Below are 16,187 nucleotides of genomic sequence, written 5' to 3'. Positions count from 1 at the left end.
ACTACAAAACTTTAACTGAGAATAATATTGGAATAATATGGTGAAAATACTGTCTAAATATTTCTAAAAAGCCATATCCATGGTAAAAAGTCATAATTTATCAACTATTTAAGTCTTATCTATTTCAAGTAACACTGTACATCTAACACTAAACCAGCTTGAAAGTAGCCTGTGGTCATAAAACAAGTTAATTTTAATGTTTCTCTTCTCGACCAGCGGCTGTTATGTGATAGAAAATTTGATTTTTGCCCGAAATGTCCATTTCAGGGATCTAGTTAACGGGCTAATGGCCGATCCTCGGCCCCACAACCAGACCTATGGACTAGACCCATATTCGCCGCGCTGTGTATTCTGGGAACACACAGTAATTTCAAGATGGCGGCGAGCAGGAGGCTGGCCAAGGTAAATCTCCCGATCCCGTTATTTTCATTCTATTTGTAATGTGAATAGACGCGTTGGCAACTAAGTGGTGCGTTCTTTATTCGCCTAAACTCATATAGGATAATGTTGTGGAGTGAAGACACATTTAGAGTCTGTTTTTAGCTGTAAACTTGTTAAAAACGAGAGGTCACTACTGCTCACCCAGCCGACCCAATATCAACGGTAGGCAGCCAAGCACCGGCAAATTAGGCCAGAGAGTCTAGAGTCAGCCTTCCGAAGACCATCATCGAGATGGTGCTTCGTTTACCAGCCAACACCGACTGCCAGGCAGCTATGGGTTGTATGACCGAGGGAGCGGGTTTAGATGTGGCCAACAAAAGACCATGAGCGAGTTTCCACCGCATAAGGCGTTTGCTAATCAGCTAACACGCTAGCCTCGGATCTTAGCTGCGTTTTAGCTAGCTAGCCGGTGAGCGTTAGCCAAACTCACAGACAGCCGGGTTTGGGAGACCGTCATCAGGGCACGGCTGAGCACGAAATCAGTCTAAATCCTCAGCTAACATTAGTCACTGCTGTAACATGAGGGCGACACACGGCAAACGTGTTTTTTAAATCAGATTGTTCACCTCAGTCTTAAGCTGCCACCCACAGAATGAGGGCGCTTGTATGTGAAAGTAAAAGTCAGAAGAAATGTCACTGCTGTTGGCCCAGGATACAAAGAGCTATGTTAATTACTTACCTGACCTCTTTTGATTTTGCATTATTATTCCATTACAATTCATTCATATTAAATGTAGAGGTCATACGTACTGCATAAAAAGCACAAATGACCCTGGCAAAGTATCATATACTTAATATGTGCGGTTGAGATCATAACACAGGATGTGCCGTTTCTGAGACAAGTCAGTGTGCTTTGTAAAGAAGCTGCTTTGAACCTGGCGACACAAAACAATATTTAGCTTGAAAAACTGGTTGTCAGAACACAACCAGGAAATCAGCCCGAGAAAAGACAGAGGCATGACGAAAGTACGGTCTTGGTTATCAGCAGTGTTTCACAGAGCAGTAGTTTAGACTTGTGTCTAGTCACCAAAGATAGACTCCAGCAGGATCTAGCAGATGACAGCGATTAAAGACCAGGCTTACACATCGCGCCTTTGTTTTGTAGGAATTAATCAAACCAGTATGTCATGATGTCTGTCCTTCCCCTGATCAGACAGTCCCAGCCAGCACCAGTGTTATTATGAGCTAGGAAGGATGACACTAAAATTATTAACCTTACTATCAGGCTGCAGTTTGCTACGCTGTAATAATATCACAGTAGCATCCCACTGAATACAGTATTTGATATTGCATATCTGTTTCAGTCGTTATTGAATATAGCTCTGATTTTATTGTATGCATATTTAGATCATCATATACAGCTGTACATGCTATCACATTTTGTCTGTGAGGTGGCGGGCAAGAACCTACCCCCTGTGCCACCCATCACCTCCCTTTAACCACATTGTGATTAAGGAATCAATAAGAATTTAAAAACAGTGAATCATGTTTCTTAATAAATCCCCGGTTATAGACTTGGAACCAGTTCCAAACTGGTTTATTATACCCAACACTCAATGAAGTGGGTGAAAAGTAGAATATTTCTTCATCCCTAAATGGAAATCAATAGCAGCACTTGTACAGCTCTTAAGTAAATTTACTAAAAACTATTTTTTTATGTTTCAATTCTTTCTGTCACCTGCTTCCCTTGTGTAACGTTCACTGTCTGCTTCTTCCCCCAGGAACTTGAAGAGATTCGCAGGTCTGGAATGAAGAACTTCAGAAACATTCAAGTCGAGGAGTCAAACCTATTGTCATGGCAAGGGCTCATTGTTCCTGTAAGTAACCGCTCCTTGTTTGACTTCCCTTACATCTGCCCACAGGTTCTTTTACTGACCTCCATCTCTCACTTTTAGGACAACCCTCCCTATGACAAAGGTGCATTCAGGATCGAAATCATTTTCCCCACTGAATACCCTTTCAAGCCTCCCAAGATCACATTCAAGACAAAGATCTATCACCCCAACATTGATGAGAAGGGCCAAGTGTGCTTGCCTGTGATCAGTGCAGAGAACTGGAAGCCTGCTACCAAAACTGACCAAGGTGAGTGTGTTAGTGTTGTAGACAGCCTCTGTGGTAAGGTGATGCTACATCAATTGGTGTCATAAAGTCCATGTGTCTACACAGAGCAGGGCATTGAAACTGTTCCCTAATGGCGCTAATACAAGTTTTAGTTTTAATAACAAAATGAGACATCTTTAGTACTTTATGAAGTCAATTAATTTTGTCTTGAAACAAGCTGAGCCAAACTTAAACTCATTTATGTGTTATAAGTCTGATCTGATAAATCTGGAAATATATGAAAAAAGCATCTGTGTTTGATGTATTCCAGTACTCTGAGTTAAAGACATACTGTAGAGACCCAGTCCTGTCAGTAATTAAATATGCCACATTTAAAATGAAACCCACTGCTGTAGTAGTAGCTACAAAAGAAAGTATCTTACTATACAAAAATAAGTTAAAATTGGACAGCCATGACCAGGGTTCAGTATCATGTGTTTACATCTGTTAAAGATTCACCACATTCTAATTAAGTGTCCTGGTGTCTTTTAAAGTAATGTTGAAAGAAGTTCAACGTGGTTCAGTCACATTAATACAGTCGCACATACAAGCCCATTCGTCCAGCTGGATTAGAGAGACTCACAAGGTGAAAACAATACGAGGCACGCTGTCACAGCAGGTAACCATGCTGTAATGACTACTGATGTGCAGACAGACTGACGGACACCTGCACACACCTACCAACACCTCAGTATGTTCACTGAACCGTAAAGAGAGGAGAGAATAAAAACAACACTGAACTGAAACTGAGACTATATTTGGTGTTTGACTGTGGTTAGTTAGTAAATGAACATACAGATAACAGCTCTCAGCTGCAGCTTTCATGTGTCCTGCTGAAAGCTGGTGATGGGCTGATGGTGCCTCATGTACTGTTTATCTAGATTTATAAGTGTTAGGGAAAAAACAGAATATACTGCACCAAGGTCACCAAGTCATTACTGCAGGACAGTAACAGCCTATAAAATAATAATTATCACATTGTTCTGGGATGGTCTGACAGTTAATGTTCTGTAGACGGTCCCACACACAGGATTTAGGAGCTTTTGAAATTAGCCATAACTGTCCGACATGCTTCCTTATTCTCAGCTGATAGATGAGCAGCTGGAGGTAAATATGAGTTTGTGCTGATGGATCTCTGTGGTGAAGTTAACCTGCAATGGCTGGTAGAGGAGCAACCCACACAGAACTCAGTCTTACCAGTGGTTTGCATGTTTAAACCAAACTACTACCGTCTGCTTACACCTTCATTAGTCATGGTCATTCCCAAAGCATGCAGCAAAACTGGTTTTCAAAATGAAATGTTCAGGTGATACAACCACCTTAAAATTCAGCGCTTTCCCGGCAAAATCCAGGTCTGCATTTATAAAGTCCTGTCTATGAGTAGTACTGATTGGACAAAGTTAACTCTGAGAAGCTCACCACACTTCTGACCAAAACAGTCTAGTTAGGAGGGAAACGCAATTCTGTCATCTTCACCGTGCAGCTGCAAGTGAGCACTGCAGTCACACAGCTCGTCACATGTAGGTTCATCCTCTATTTCACCGGTTCACTTTGACTGTCTCAGCAGCAGCTGTATGAGGGTGCAGAGGCTGGTGAGGTTGCAGCACTGCCTCCTCTCGCCCTGCTCTGTGCTGACAATATTAATTTCAGCTACAGGGAAGTGCTCTGACGTCAAACCTCTAGACTGAACCAGAAGTGGAAGTTTGTTGTGTTGATTACATCTGCTGCTGGTGTTCACCTTGCACCTGTACTTTATCAGAGAGCTGACGGGTTTTATCATGAAGGACTGAGAGCTGAAAGAAAGGCAGACCATCCTCTAATTAAAAACTAATTAGATCAGTTTTCCTGCACAGTTCTGGGATCAATGGGTCATCCCACTGTTACAATAACCATGGTGACTGGTCAGAGTGTGCAGCTACTTGTGTTTTATTATGTGTTTATAACAATATCTCAATAGAAGTTGTGTGAGTTTACATGTTATTACAATATTTCTTCATTGAAAACAGTCACAGTGGAGAATTATCAGGTTAATTACACTGTTACATTATTACATTTTGTTTCCAAGTATGAAAAGACGCTAAATGAACACTGTCAGCTGAGTACACTGAGTGAATAATTTTAACAGTATTTGTATAGGAATGATTCTGTCACAGTGTTGATCACTAAAAGAGGCTTCCAATATATCTCTGAAAACATGATTTAAAGGCTGTGGCTGATTTATGGCAGCTCACTGACTGAGCTCCACCTCTTGTCTTGTAAAGTGTGAGTGTCATTTCATGGGCTCTTAAACAGTCGTGTAGATTGTTATCAGGCGTTAACTACATGCACAGTTATATTTTGAGTAAAAGTGGCCTTCAAATGATCAGATATGACCATTGGACCGTAATTGTGCTGGACTTGCACCGTGGCTATGGCCAAAGTCTAGGCAAGAGAATATAAAAGAGATTTAAAGTTAACTTTCTCAGGTTCCCACTAACTTAGTGAGTGAAGCCTCCATGTGAAACAGTGATGTACGCCACCGTGTGACCAGTGGAGGCAGCACAGCCATCAACCAAACCTCTGCCAGTTCTCATTAATTAACAAGGCTGCTGCTACAACGGAGTGAGCTGGTTAATACTGGAGGTAACTCGGTGGTGCCAGTGTGTTCCAGAATTGACACATTATAACTAACTGTGTGAACCACTTGGAGCAGAGACCATTTTTAATTGAGGTCATTAAAGCGACTGGACGTTAAAAGACAAAACATGAAATGGAACAAACAGGTCACATAAGGTCATAAGGTCAGTACTGTGTCTCACTGATGCTCTACAACAGTTACTGATCCTGATGATGATAATAATGATGATGATACTCACTGTCTGACATGTGAAAGCATCAAACCTCAACAGTTAGTTAGCTGAGTTAGTTCTACTACTTAAGTGTTTACTAATGAGCATGTAGGTCTTCAGCCCTGATCAGCCAATCAGAGTGCACATCTGGTTTCATAGAGGGATGTTGTGTTTATGTGCTGGTCTTCCATTCTGAATTCAGCGTTTTCATTCAGCATTGACAGTCAACACTCATGTCTGATGATTATTTGTATTCACAGTCACAGCAGCTCAGTCACAGACCACTCCACCATTGAACCCTGCTCACACAGTAACAAAGGAACTTCAAAGAAAATATATGCTTCATTATGATGTATAATTGATCTGTTTACTAAAGTTAAACAAAATGACCTGAAGCCAGTGGTCACTTGTGTTCACTGGTAGATGGTTGTCAGAGATGTGAACTGGTTCAGTTACCTTGACCTTGTTACTCTCAGCTGTTTACGCCCCGGCTCAGACCACGTGGAGCCAGACTCCGTTCTGTTCTCAGGTAAATGATGGTGCATATCTGACTTGTTTCTGTGGCTGTGTGTGTCTTGCAGTAATTCAGTCCCTCATTGCGCTGGTGAACGACCCCCAGCCGGAGCACCCCCTGAGGGCAGACCTAGCAGAAGAATACTCAAAGGACCGTAAAAAATTCTTGAAGAATGCTGAAGAGTTTACAAAGAAACACGGCGAAAAGCGGCCAATGGACTGATCACCTGACGAGCGTGTAGCCCTCTCTCTGTCTCTTTCTCCCCCTCTCCTCTTATCTCACCCGCCCGACCAAATACCAAACCTCCTCTTCTCGCCTCTCTGCTCTCCCCCCACACCTCGCCACCCTCCTCGCTCACTCCCTCCCTCTTTCTCCCCCACACTAGTCCTCCCTGCAGCCCAGGAGCTGCCCAGCTGAAGCCCGGCAGTGGCAGCCTAAGCTGCCCTCCCCATCCAGGACTCTCTGTGGATCAGACAGCTTCCTCCCCCACCTCTTCCTCCTCCTACTCCTCCTCGGCCATAAATATCCAGACCATTTCTAACTTTCTACTCTTTTCTTAAAGTGAAAAATGGAAATTGAAATGCTAAGGGAACACAATGTTCAGATGAAGTTAGATGGAAATACTCAGAGTAATGTGTTGATTTTCTGTTGGCTTTTCCTCCATATAAACAGCTCTTGTGTTGAATAGATCTCACTAGACATGACTTTTCTCAAGTATTTTATTTTTGCAGAGCAGGAGAAGTGATTGATTTATTCTGTTTTTCTTTTGCCCCATCAATAATCAAACGTGACAGACAGAAGCAGCTGTAGTTAGGACCTGGAGGTGTTTCCCTCCCCTCCTCTGCTTCTAGACTTGCACTGTCCTCTGTGGAACAATCCCTTATACACACACACACAGGTTAAAATCCACTCAGCAGAAACATACAGTCACAGGCCACATACATGATTTAAATAGTTGTTGCTGTAAATGCTACAGAAAAGTAAAATCAGTTGATTTCCAAACACGCAGCTCTCATCAACAGCAGTACCATCCAAATGTTGTCAGATGTACGTTGAGATGCTGTTAAACTGTTTCCTGCATCACAAACGGCTGCTGTCACTTTCTTTTCCTGGGTAACAATCATTTTCTCTCACCACCTCCACATGTTTTACTTTGACACTTGATGTATTAAATTGATGGGAATGTGGGAAGAGCCTGCTCAGTTAATTTGAATCTTCCACGCATGTCTCCTCTCCCACCTGTATAACCACCTGTCACATCAGAGGCAGAGCCCTTTACCACACTGAGACATATTCCAGCAGCAGGTTGTCAGCTGCCCGGCTGAAAGGGACCCGGCTCATCGGGAGGGGAGGGGGAGGGAAAGCTGGAGGAGGAGGCGCTCAGCTGGAAGGGAGCTCAGCTCCTGGGGGTGGTCCTAGAAACAAGCACCTTGAAGGCAGCTGGGAGCGGATTGGCTGTCCGGGGATGTGTCAGGACATGGGAAGGGACTGCAGTGGCCAAAATTCCACCATGTAACAGCTGTTTGATCTGGTCCCAATATTGTTTCATAATAAAGATGGCTAACCATTTGGCCTCACTGTCTGCCTGCTGGTCAACTGGATGTTCACATTTTTGGCTTGTTTGACTGGACAGAGCAGAGCGAACACAGACCCATCCACATGATCAACTAGTACTAAAAATCAACTACCCCTGTAGTTGATTTTAACAATGCAGTTTAATTAAACTGTGCTTAAGTACTGAAGTAATTGTACAGGATAATGAGCAGTGTGTGCTAATTAGCTCCTCTCATGCACTGTCGGGTTGTTGTGGTTGAATAATCTTCATGTTGGTGTGTCACAGTGCTGGTGAGTCCAGGTTTAACATTATTGCTAAATTTGGACTCATGAGATCCTCATCAAACAAACTAACGTGAGTTAAAGCTGCTGAGTGAACTCATCAGTGTGCAGATCCTTGATTTAAGTAAAGGTATCTTTGCCACAAGGAAAAATATGCTATCATATATTAAAGTATTTGATTAGAACTGATGAATTAATAAAATTGTAGTTTTAATGTTGCAGCTAGTATTGACAATTTATTCAGCAACAATGCAACATGTTGAAAGCTCTTTGCTTCGTTGAAAAAATTTGAATCTGTGAAGTTACTGGTAAATAAAGCTTGATTGATAGTAGGCTTCACCAGTATATACTACTAGTCTACTTCTCTCCTCCACTGGTGTCCAGCTCCAGCAGCAGTGGCGTCCGTGTCTCACCTGACAGGTGACGGACAGGTGGCTGAACTGTCCCAGCAGGGAGAGTTAGCAGAGAGAGGTGCTCAGCACAGACAGAACTCACCCGTTAAAGTTATTAGAGAGAATCAGAGAAAATGTGAACAGACAAATAACAAACAACAAATTTCTCAATATTAATGAGACGTTTGAGTTTGACATCATTTATTGGCTCACACTGTCAGAAGCTCAGTTACAACCTTTAATTCAAACAGCAGTGCATAAAAAGTTTCAACAGAAACTAAACCAAATATAAAAATTTAAATACCCAGACTATAAATATTACACTTAAACTGTATTGTTAGAGGTGATTGTTAAACACACCTGGCAGGTGATGAGATGTTCAGTGCTACTTGTGCAACACAGACCTGAGATCGCTGGAGATCATCCCTCCAAACACCACGTGGCTTCATAAACCTGGTAAAGGCCTCTGAGGCAGAGATAGTCTGCTGGGCCTGTTACCCCACAACTCTTCTATGGTACAGGACCACCCAACCCCAGACTGCTGTGTGGTAGTATGAGACATGGACCTCAAGATCAGATAAGTCATGGTAAAGAAAATTATTAAAACATGAGTCTTATTACTTTAGTTTCATTTATCAGTAATTATAATGTTTTACTCCCCATGTTAAAGCTCAGATGTGCAGACATGGTGATATCACTACAGACTGATCACAGAACAGTCACAGTGGATGATAAAGGACAAAACTACATTATAAATATGTGGAAAGAGGGGCTTGTAAGTAGTGCAGTACAGTGGTCTGTGTCAGAGCAGTGTACAGCAGCACTGAGTATGGCTTTCATAACAAACACCTGTTCACCTCTAAACACTGTACAGAAAATGTTCCAGTTTGTAGGTCACTGTAGTTCTTAGTAGTGTTTGTGTCACAGTCAGTGTGAAGAGATGCTACTTCCCGTCTACAGAGAGCTGTAGTCCTGATGCTACTTCCTGTCTACAGAGAGCTGTAGTCCTGATGCTACTTCCCATCTACAGAGAGCTGTACTCCTGATGCTACTTCCTGTCTACAGAGATCTGTAGTCCTGATGCTACTTCTTATCCACAGAGATCTGTAGTCCTGATGCTACTTCCTGTCTACAGAGATCTGTAGTCCTGATGCTACTTCCTGTCTACAGAGATCTGTAGTCCTGATGCTACTTCTTATCCACAGAGATCTGTAGTCCTGATGCTACTTCCTATCCACAAAGAGCTGGAGTCCTGATGCTACTTCCTGTCTACAGAGAGCAGTAGTCCTGAGACCACTGATTCCTGTCTATACCGATCTGTAGTCCTGATGCTACTTCCTGTCTACAGAGAGCTGTAGTCCTGAGACCACTGATTCCTGTCTATACCGATCTGTAGTCCTGATGCTACTTCCTGTCTACCCTCTGTGACTCAGTTCAGTATATCATTGAAGGTTCCTTCATGATTTATTGTGAAAAGGTAGAATGTGTTCCTGGGTTTCAGTCCTTCATGATTTTAACTAAGTTAATGACTCATTAGTAACAATTAACCAGCATGGCAGTGAACACTGTCTTAAACCTGTGCTTTGGGCTTATGGGAAATGGTGTTCATATTACATTGTTGGTTGTTTAAAATTCACCATTTCCTGTTAGACACATGTAGCCCCCACATCACAGACGGTTCATTATAATTACAGGGTTATCGTTGCTGATTTAGAGCTAGTTGTGTTATTGTAAAAGTTAGTTTGACTCTGAATGATGCTGTTTTAAACCACTGGAACAGAACCTGGGAACCTGGGTCCACGCTGGTTCTCTTTAGTATAAATAGATGCTTGTGCAGTGGTCAGAGGTCTTTGAAGGCACAGAGCTGCACTCTTTCCTGGCTGTAGAGGGCCTGCAGGGACGGGTCTCTGAGCACGCTCAGCTCGTGCTGTCTGTCAGCTGACTGGGAGAAGTCATCAGGGCCCTCTCCACAGCCTCCCTCCTGGGGGTGACTGGGGTAACCTGGGTGGACCATTAGCTCTGCGGTGACCACAGGTTGATTGGAGCCTGATGCGCTGCTGGAGGTAGTGCCTGAGGGCCCCGCAGCCAGAACGTGGCTGAGGGCTCGCTGCAGGTTGGGGACGGACATGTTCTGGCCCATGGTCGTCAGTCCCAGGTACACGTTTGGCCACCTGTGGACATGGAAAAGGCTTAGACTCTGATTAGACCTCTCAGTACCAAAGCCCACTGACAGACACCGTCACAGATGAACATCTACTTTTAAATCCTGTTCACACTTAATAAATTTAACTTTCACATAATTATTTACCTGAAATAAAGCAAAGAGCAGCAGCACCAGTCTGATAGATGTCTGTGTGCTCACCATGAACATGTTAATTAAAAGGACTGGCTCTATAATTATATAATATATGACTGTATAACTGAGTTGACTCCTGATTCATTAGTAAGGGCTTTGGAAGAATCAGGTGAGTTCATCTCAGACTGTCGGTTGTGCAGCTGCTCTGTGTGAGATGTGTAAATTCTCACTGCACATTCTTCCATAAATACCAGTTCATGTGGTGAAAACTGTATGCATTTTATTGTGCAGATGCATCTTTAAACATCTGGACCCAGGACTGTAATCACTAAACTGATCACTTAAATTCACTGTTTTTACTGCTGTTCTCCGTCCACACTCACACACCAAAGCATACCTGATTCCATAGCGTCTGAAGACTGAGATGGAGTCCAGAGCATCCTTCTCCACCTGTGTGTAGAATCTTTGGATGTGTGCTGGCAACCACGGGCAGCTCTGTAAACCTGGTTCCACTGGAACACGAGTGTATGGGATCCTGAGGTCTGACAAGACCTGTGCAAACACCTCACGCACCTCTGCAACACCCAGCACAACAATCAGGTAATGACAAACTGACTCCAACATTAATAGTGAAGATATGAAGTAATGAAAGTGTGTGAGTCTCCAGTCAAATCTCCAAAAGACAGCAGTGGTAATGTGGGAGGAGCTACTGCTGACACTGACAACACAAGTTATTTGTGTGTTGAATTTAATGATTCCTAGATTTCTGGTGTAGGATATTTCAGGCACCTTTAAGTGCGACACCTTCCAAAGACTCATCCCTCCTTTAAACCCCAAGGCCTAGTTCCTTTTCCACAGCTGTAAATTAGTCATGATGCCAACTGCAGCTCTGAACAGTTACCACATCAGGCGACTGATCAAAGACGTTCTTGAAGGAAGCAGAGATAAGACCAGATTAAGCAAGTGACAGCCAATGGCCCATGAGAAATTCCACAGGCCCCGTCTCGTCTCCTGTTGGCTGTGGCTCTCTGGTACCTGCTCCTGCCAATTTACCTGTAGTTCATCGTCTCATCAACCAGTCAGGCTGCTTTAGCTTTTAAGCCCAGGATCTTCCCTCCAGCCTTCACCAGGGGTCGGTTTCACAAAGACAGACTTTGACTGTGTCTTAGATATAAAAAAGAGTCAGACTTCAGATGGATGTCTAAATTCATCCGTTGCACAAAGCAGTTTAGTTCTTGACTATCTTAAGCCGGACTGTGGTACAATCAATTCTGATTAAATTAAGACATTTTTCAATATAAAAAAATGGCTGACCAAAGAGCCGCATCAAACCATTGAGCTTTGGTTACGCCAGAAGAACATGTTTGTCTTTTGGAAGAATTCATCAGTTACAAGGACGTTTTACGTGGGAAATTCAGTGAAAAGTGAAACAATAAAAAAAAAGAAATCTCTGCTGTCTTTAAACACTTAAACTTTCCCTTCTCTTTGCTCACTATAACAATGTTACCAAACCACAAATTATGAGCCATTGTTTTCCTGTTTTTTGTTGTTGCTGCTCAGCGCAGGTGTCACTGATTGTTACCATGGTAACATTGGTCTTAGGCCTGGGTTGGCCTATGGGTAAGGTGTTTAATTTTTTTGGCTTAAAATGAGTCAGTCATTATTTTTGTGAGATATTTTAACCTGCATTAAACTAGTCTATGAACAAAATTAAGTCTGTACCAACACTACAGACCAGTCTGACATATCTTTGTGAAACCGACCCCAAGTCATTCAGTCTAAACCAGTGGTACAAACGGCCAAGTTCCTTCTTTCTTGTAAAAACCTTCTTGACCTGTCCTCCTCTCAACCCAGTCTGCCCGATCCTGGCATCATCTCTGACCAGTCCATGAGCTTTGATGCACACATTAAAACACAGACTAGGTCATGTTTCTTTCACCTCAGAAATATTGGCAAACTTGGTCTATGGTATATATACACACACACATATATATATATATATATATATATATATATATATATATATACATATATATATATATATGTGTGTGTATATACCATAGACCAAGTTTGTATCACAGATGTACTTCACCCCCACACACCAAGCCAAGCTCTTGAATCTTCCAACCTGGGTATTCTAAGCATACCATGAACACACTTTAAGACCTGGGGTGATCACTCCTTCGAGTCAACAGCTCCTAAGCTCTGGAATAGTCTCCCACCAAATCTGAGATCCTTGCACCTTTGGACTTTTAAAAAGTGACCTGTGTCCTATATCTGTCTTTTGTACATTTTATCTGGTGTTTTTATTTTTGCTTTTATTTGAAGTATTTAATTCTTTCATTTAATTTTATTCATTTGACAGTCACCTTTGTGACTAGTGTCTGCGAAAGTGCTATATAAATAAACTTTGCTTGCTTGTACAGGTGTTCCTAATAAAGTGCTCAGTGAGTGTATGTTAGTTAGTGAGGAATGTGTAGTTTGTTCAGCCATGTCCACGTCCAACAACAGTTACAGCTGAGTCTTTTACCTGGCAGTACATGAACATGCTGGTGTCCGTCCATGTGGTGAGGCAGGTGACCTGTCAGTTCTCTGAACAGCCTCACCTGGGCCCTCAGCTCCAGATCCACCTGGGAAAGAAAAAATACACCTGGATATTAATGTAATAGAGAAATATAATATTTTCCCTATCTTCTGTTGGTAGCTGAAAATCAACATGAGATATGTCACTAAATGAGCTGTTTGTTAACTTTAAAACCACTGTGAGAGGAACTTAAAGTTAAATATACAACACAGCAGTGATCAAGTGACAACTCCGTTCTCACGCTGAATTGCTCAACATAAACATGACTTCACTACACATGCTGTGACAGTTGGATCAGGTCAGGTTTCAGGGTGAACCCTCGAACCAAACTAAATAATAGTGGAGTTTCAATTCAGTTCACAAGTAAATTCTCTTTCCAACCAAAGAAATAAAAGAGAAAAGAGAAGAAGTAATCTAACTGATTTGAAAAAAGGATTCTTATTTATTCAACTAAGTGTGAAAGATATTGTGTTTTACATTCTTAGTTATTGTGTGATCAACAAACTGTCACACCAGCATTAAATATTAAAACAAAGAGAGTAAAGTCATCACAGTTTGTTCCTTTTGTGTGTTTCTTTTTGTCATTTTTTTTGTAGTATTATATTGTTGCGTAAATGAAAAAATGAATACAATACATGCATGTAATGGGCTTTGGAGAAGTGTACCTGATTCATGCTGAGCTGCCCTCTCTCCAGGGCCTGACGGAAGCCCGTCTTCCCAAGGAAGAAGCCCCGCTGGTTAATCAGTGTGGAAGCCTGCTGGAGGCTTGGACACACTGGAACGCCCTCTGACAGGTTGGCATGGAGACCGATGGGGATGTTGTGTCTGACAAGAAAAAGAAAAACTTTTTTATCATATCATGTGATGCTGGCTCAAAATGTCTGACAAGTTTAATGCTCCACACTTTATTAACTTGAAAAAAAATTATCAAACTCACTTCAACTGATGCAATACTTAACAATGTTTTAAAAATAAATCTTGTTCATTTAAATAAAGAGTGCATTTAGGGAAATGCATGAAAGAAACAGGAACTGTTGCATCTTCAAAAGTTTGAGCACCCTAATAAGTTGGTGCTTAGGTAGAGTTTTGGTTGTTTAATGCTGTATTAACTTTCACTCACAAGCCAAGTCTTTCAAAAGGCATGGATCCGAGGGCACAGATTATGACCTGAGAGCACGGACTATGAATCCAAGAGCATGGCTTATAATTAACTGCCTATTTACACATGGATCTTATTTTCTCCTGCCTTTACCTCAGTACATTGATTGAATTTTTGTAACAGGTAATTTTGCATGCCAAAACTTGACCAAGGCAGGCCAAGCAATCAGCCCTGACTAACAAGGGGACTGCACCAGTACAGTACCATACAGTACCTTTTAGCCAGATCGGCTGCCTCTTTGGCAGCAGAGGCATTAACCAGCAGTGACACATTGGAGATGCCTCCAGCCTGGAAGCAGTCCACAATTCCCTGGTTCCTCCTGGGACAGTAGCCAAAATCATCTCCCGTAACCACCAGCTTCACCCTGGGTTGCGGCATAATTGCTGGTCTCTGTAGAGAACACATAGGAGACAGATGAACGCTCATCATTAAGCAATTAAATAATAAGTGTTTGATCCTCAGCTCCTTCTGTACACATGTCAAAATATCTTACATTTCTCCTGATGGTTAGACCAGTACTTTCCATGGAAGCTCTGCTATTAGTGAGTCTTTGAGTGAATGAATGAATGAATGAGAAACAAACTGTGACGTGCTTTGGTAAAAGCATTACGAAATTGGTGTCTGTTTACCATTCTATTCATCACTACAGGAAACGGCAACTAGTCAGTGCAACACATACATGCATGTGACTTGTAACAGTAGTTATGACTCATTGTCACAATTACATTTTACAGTTAACCTATATAAAATAGTCTAAACTGGAATTTAGGCTAACAGCTACAAAATGATGGCAATTTAATGAAGGCAATTTAATGAGCAAATATCTCAGGTTAATCCTGAATGGAACTGAAACACCACAGTGAACTTAGCTTTAAGTTGGATGTTTGACCCAAGAGGCTAATATGTCAGTTTAAGAATAGATTGTGAACCACAGGGTCATATGATGTGGGACGTGGAGGCCAGAAAACATTATTAATAAACATGCAAAATACTAATATACAGTGTCAATGATGTGCCCTCTTTAAGCTATGTGATCACACATTTTAGAATAATCTCTGAGCCACTCACATGATGTCACATTGTGGCTGACAATCATCTACATGCTCCAAAGAGATCACAGCCCTTTACATTGTGCAGCACAATGGTATAATGTAACAGTACAATATAAAGGCGTGTAATATTCCCTTAAGCCACCACCAGTCGTTACCCAGACAGTAAAATGAAACTTCAACATATGGCTGGGTCCTTGGCCCGAGTCTGGCTCATATACTTCCACATCTGGGCAGATGCTGGCTGTTATCAAATTTTCTGTATGCGCCAAAGTTTTCTACATGTGGAAGTAGCATCTGACTAATATTCTGTATATGACCGGACCTGATCCTACAGCAAACACAAGGTGAAACTTTATGAGACCCTGCTGGATCCGGACTGAATGTCTGTCCAGTATCCAAGTATTACTTAATTAAACCATAGGAATCCAGTGTAACAATGAACACTGCAATAAATACACCCTCTGTGCAACATAAACTTTTACTTTATCATTATTATTACTGACACTGTTTGAATTAAAGTCGAAAGATTGCTGTCGTTATTGGTCAAGCTGGTCTGGACTATATTTTGGTCAGTTAACGTGACATACACTAAATGGGTGACAACATATTCCAAAAACCTCTCGACAATCCATCACAAAACTACAGTTCACACAGAGCTAAATCGACTCCTCTCATTTAAACAGCCCCTGAACATTTTAAGACGACACCGTCTTTATTTCCTCTCAGTGTCATCGCCGGGAGACCGGCTGTTGACATCCGACAGGTCCACCCCTGTAACTCAGACGACATGAACACAGTCCTGTCCTACGAACTAAAGAAAAACTCGGTCTTACCCATTTTATCACACACGTCTATCCATATGTGTCAGACGCCACAGAGATTCAGTGGAAATTAGCTGTACTTCCGACTAGCAAACCGCATTAGTGTAGCCTGGAGTTACTAGAATACGACGCCCTCTGCTGGAGGAAACATGGCGGCTCCTGTC

The 16,187-nt window shown here is 42.0% G+C and overlaps 2 protein-coding genes across 2 annotated transcripts; one reads left to right on the top strand and one right to left on the bottom strand.

Moving 5' to 3' along the window:
- The first annotated feature begins 262 nt into the window (after positions 1-262).
- On the top strand, positions 263-7,465 carry ube2l3b (ubiquitin-conjugating enzyme E2L 3b). The gene is made up of 4 exons (XM_056376434.1): positions 263-402; positions 2,163-2,258; positions 2,337-2,523; positions 5,951-7,465. The coding sequence occupies exons 1-4, from the start codon at positions 376-378 to the stop codon at positions 6,103-6,105; spliced, it is 465 nt and encodes a 154-aa protein (XP_056232409.1). The 5' UTR covers positions 263-375; the 3' UTR covers positions 6,106-7,465.
- An 830-nt stretch (positions 7,466-8,295) lies between these two features.
- Positions 8,296-16,187, bottom strand: ydjc (YdjC chitooligosaccharide deacetylase homolog). The gene is made up of 6 exons (XM_056376433.1): positions 16,036-16,187; positions 14,365-14,540; positions 13,657-13,816; positions 12,938-13,037; positions 10,805-10,982; positions 8,296-10,282 (listed from the first exon to the last, which is right to left on the bottom strand). Exons 2-6 carry the CDS (start codon positions 14,526-14,528, stop codon positions 9,952-9,954), a joined length of 933 nt encoding a protein of 310 aa, XP_056232408.1. The 5' UTR covers positions 14,529-14,540; positions 16,036-16,187; the 3' UTR covers positions 8,296-9,951.

The sequence above is a fragment of the Seriola aureovittata genome, chromosome 5 (genome assembly GCF_021018895.1).
Source record: "Seriola aureovittata isolate HTS-2021-v1 ecotype China chromosome 5, ASM2101889v1, whole genome shotgun sequence".
NCBI lineage: Eukaryota > Metazoa > Chordata > Actinopteri > Carangiformes > Carangidae > Seriola > Seriola aureovittata.
This window is presented reverse-complemented; position numbering and strand designations above follow the sequence as displayed.

Bases quoted from the DNA above. Each gene is read 5' to 3' on its own strand.
- ube2l3b (XM_056376434.1), top strand. From the start codon at position 376: ATGGCGGCGAGCAGGAGGCTGGCCAAG. The intron at 403-2,162 runs GTAAATCTCCCG...TTCTTCCCCCAG, and splicing joins CGAGCAGGAGGCTGGCCAAG to GAACTTGAAGAGATTCGCAG. The intron at 2,524-5,950 runs GTGAGTGTGTTA...TGTGTCTTGCAG, and splicing joins TGCTACCAAAACTGACCAAG to TAATTCAGTCCCTCATTGCG.
- ydjc (XM_056376433.1), bottom strand. From the start codon at position 14,528: ATGCCGCAACCCAGGGTGAAGCTGGTGGTTACGGGAGATGATTTTGGC. The intron at 13,038-13,656 runs GTACACTTCTCC...TTTCTTTCCCAG, and splicing joins GGCAGCTCAGCATGAATCAG to GTGGATCTGGAGCTGAGGGC. The intron at 10,983-12,937 runs GTAAAAGACTCA...TGGGTGTTGCAG, and splicing joins GCATGTTCATGTACTGCCAG to AGGTGCGTGAGGTGTTTGCA.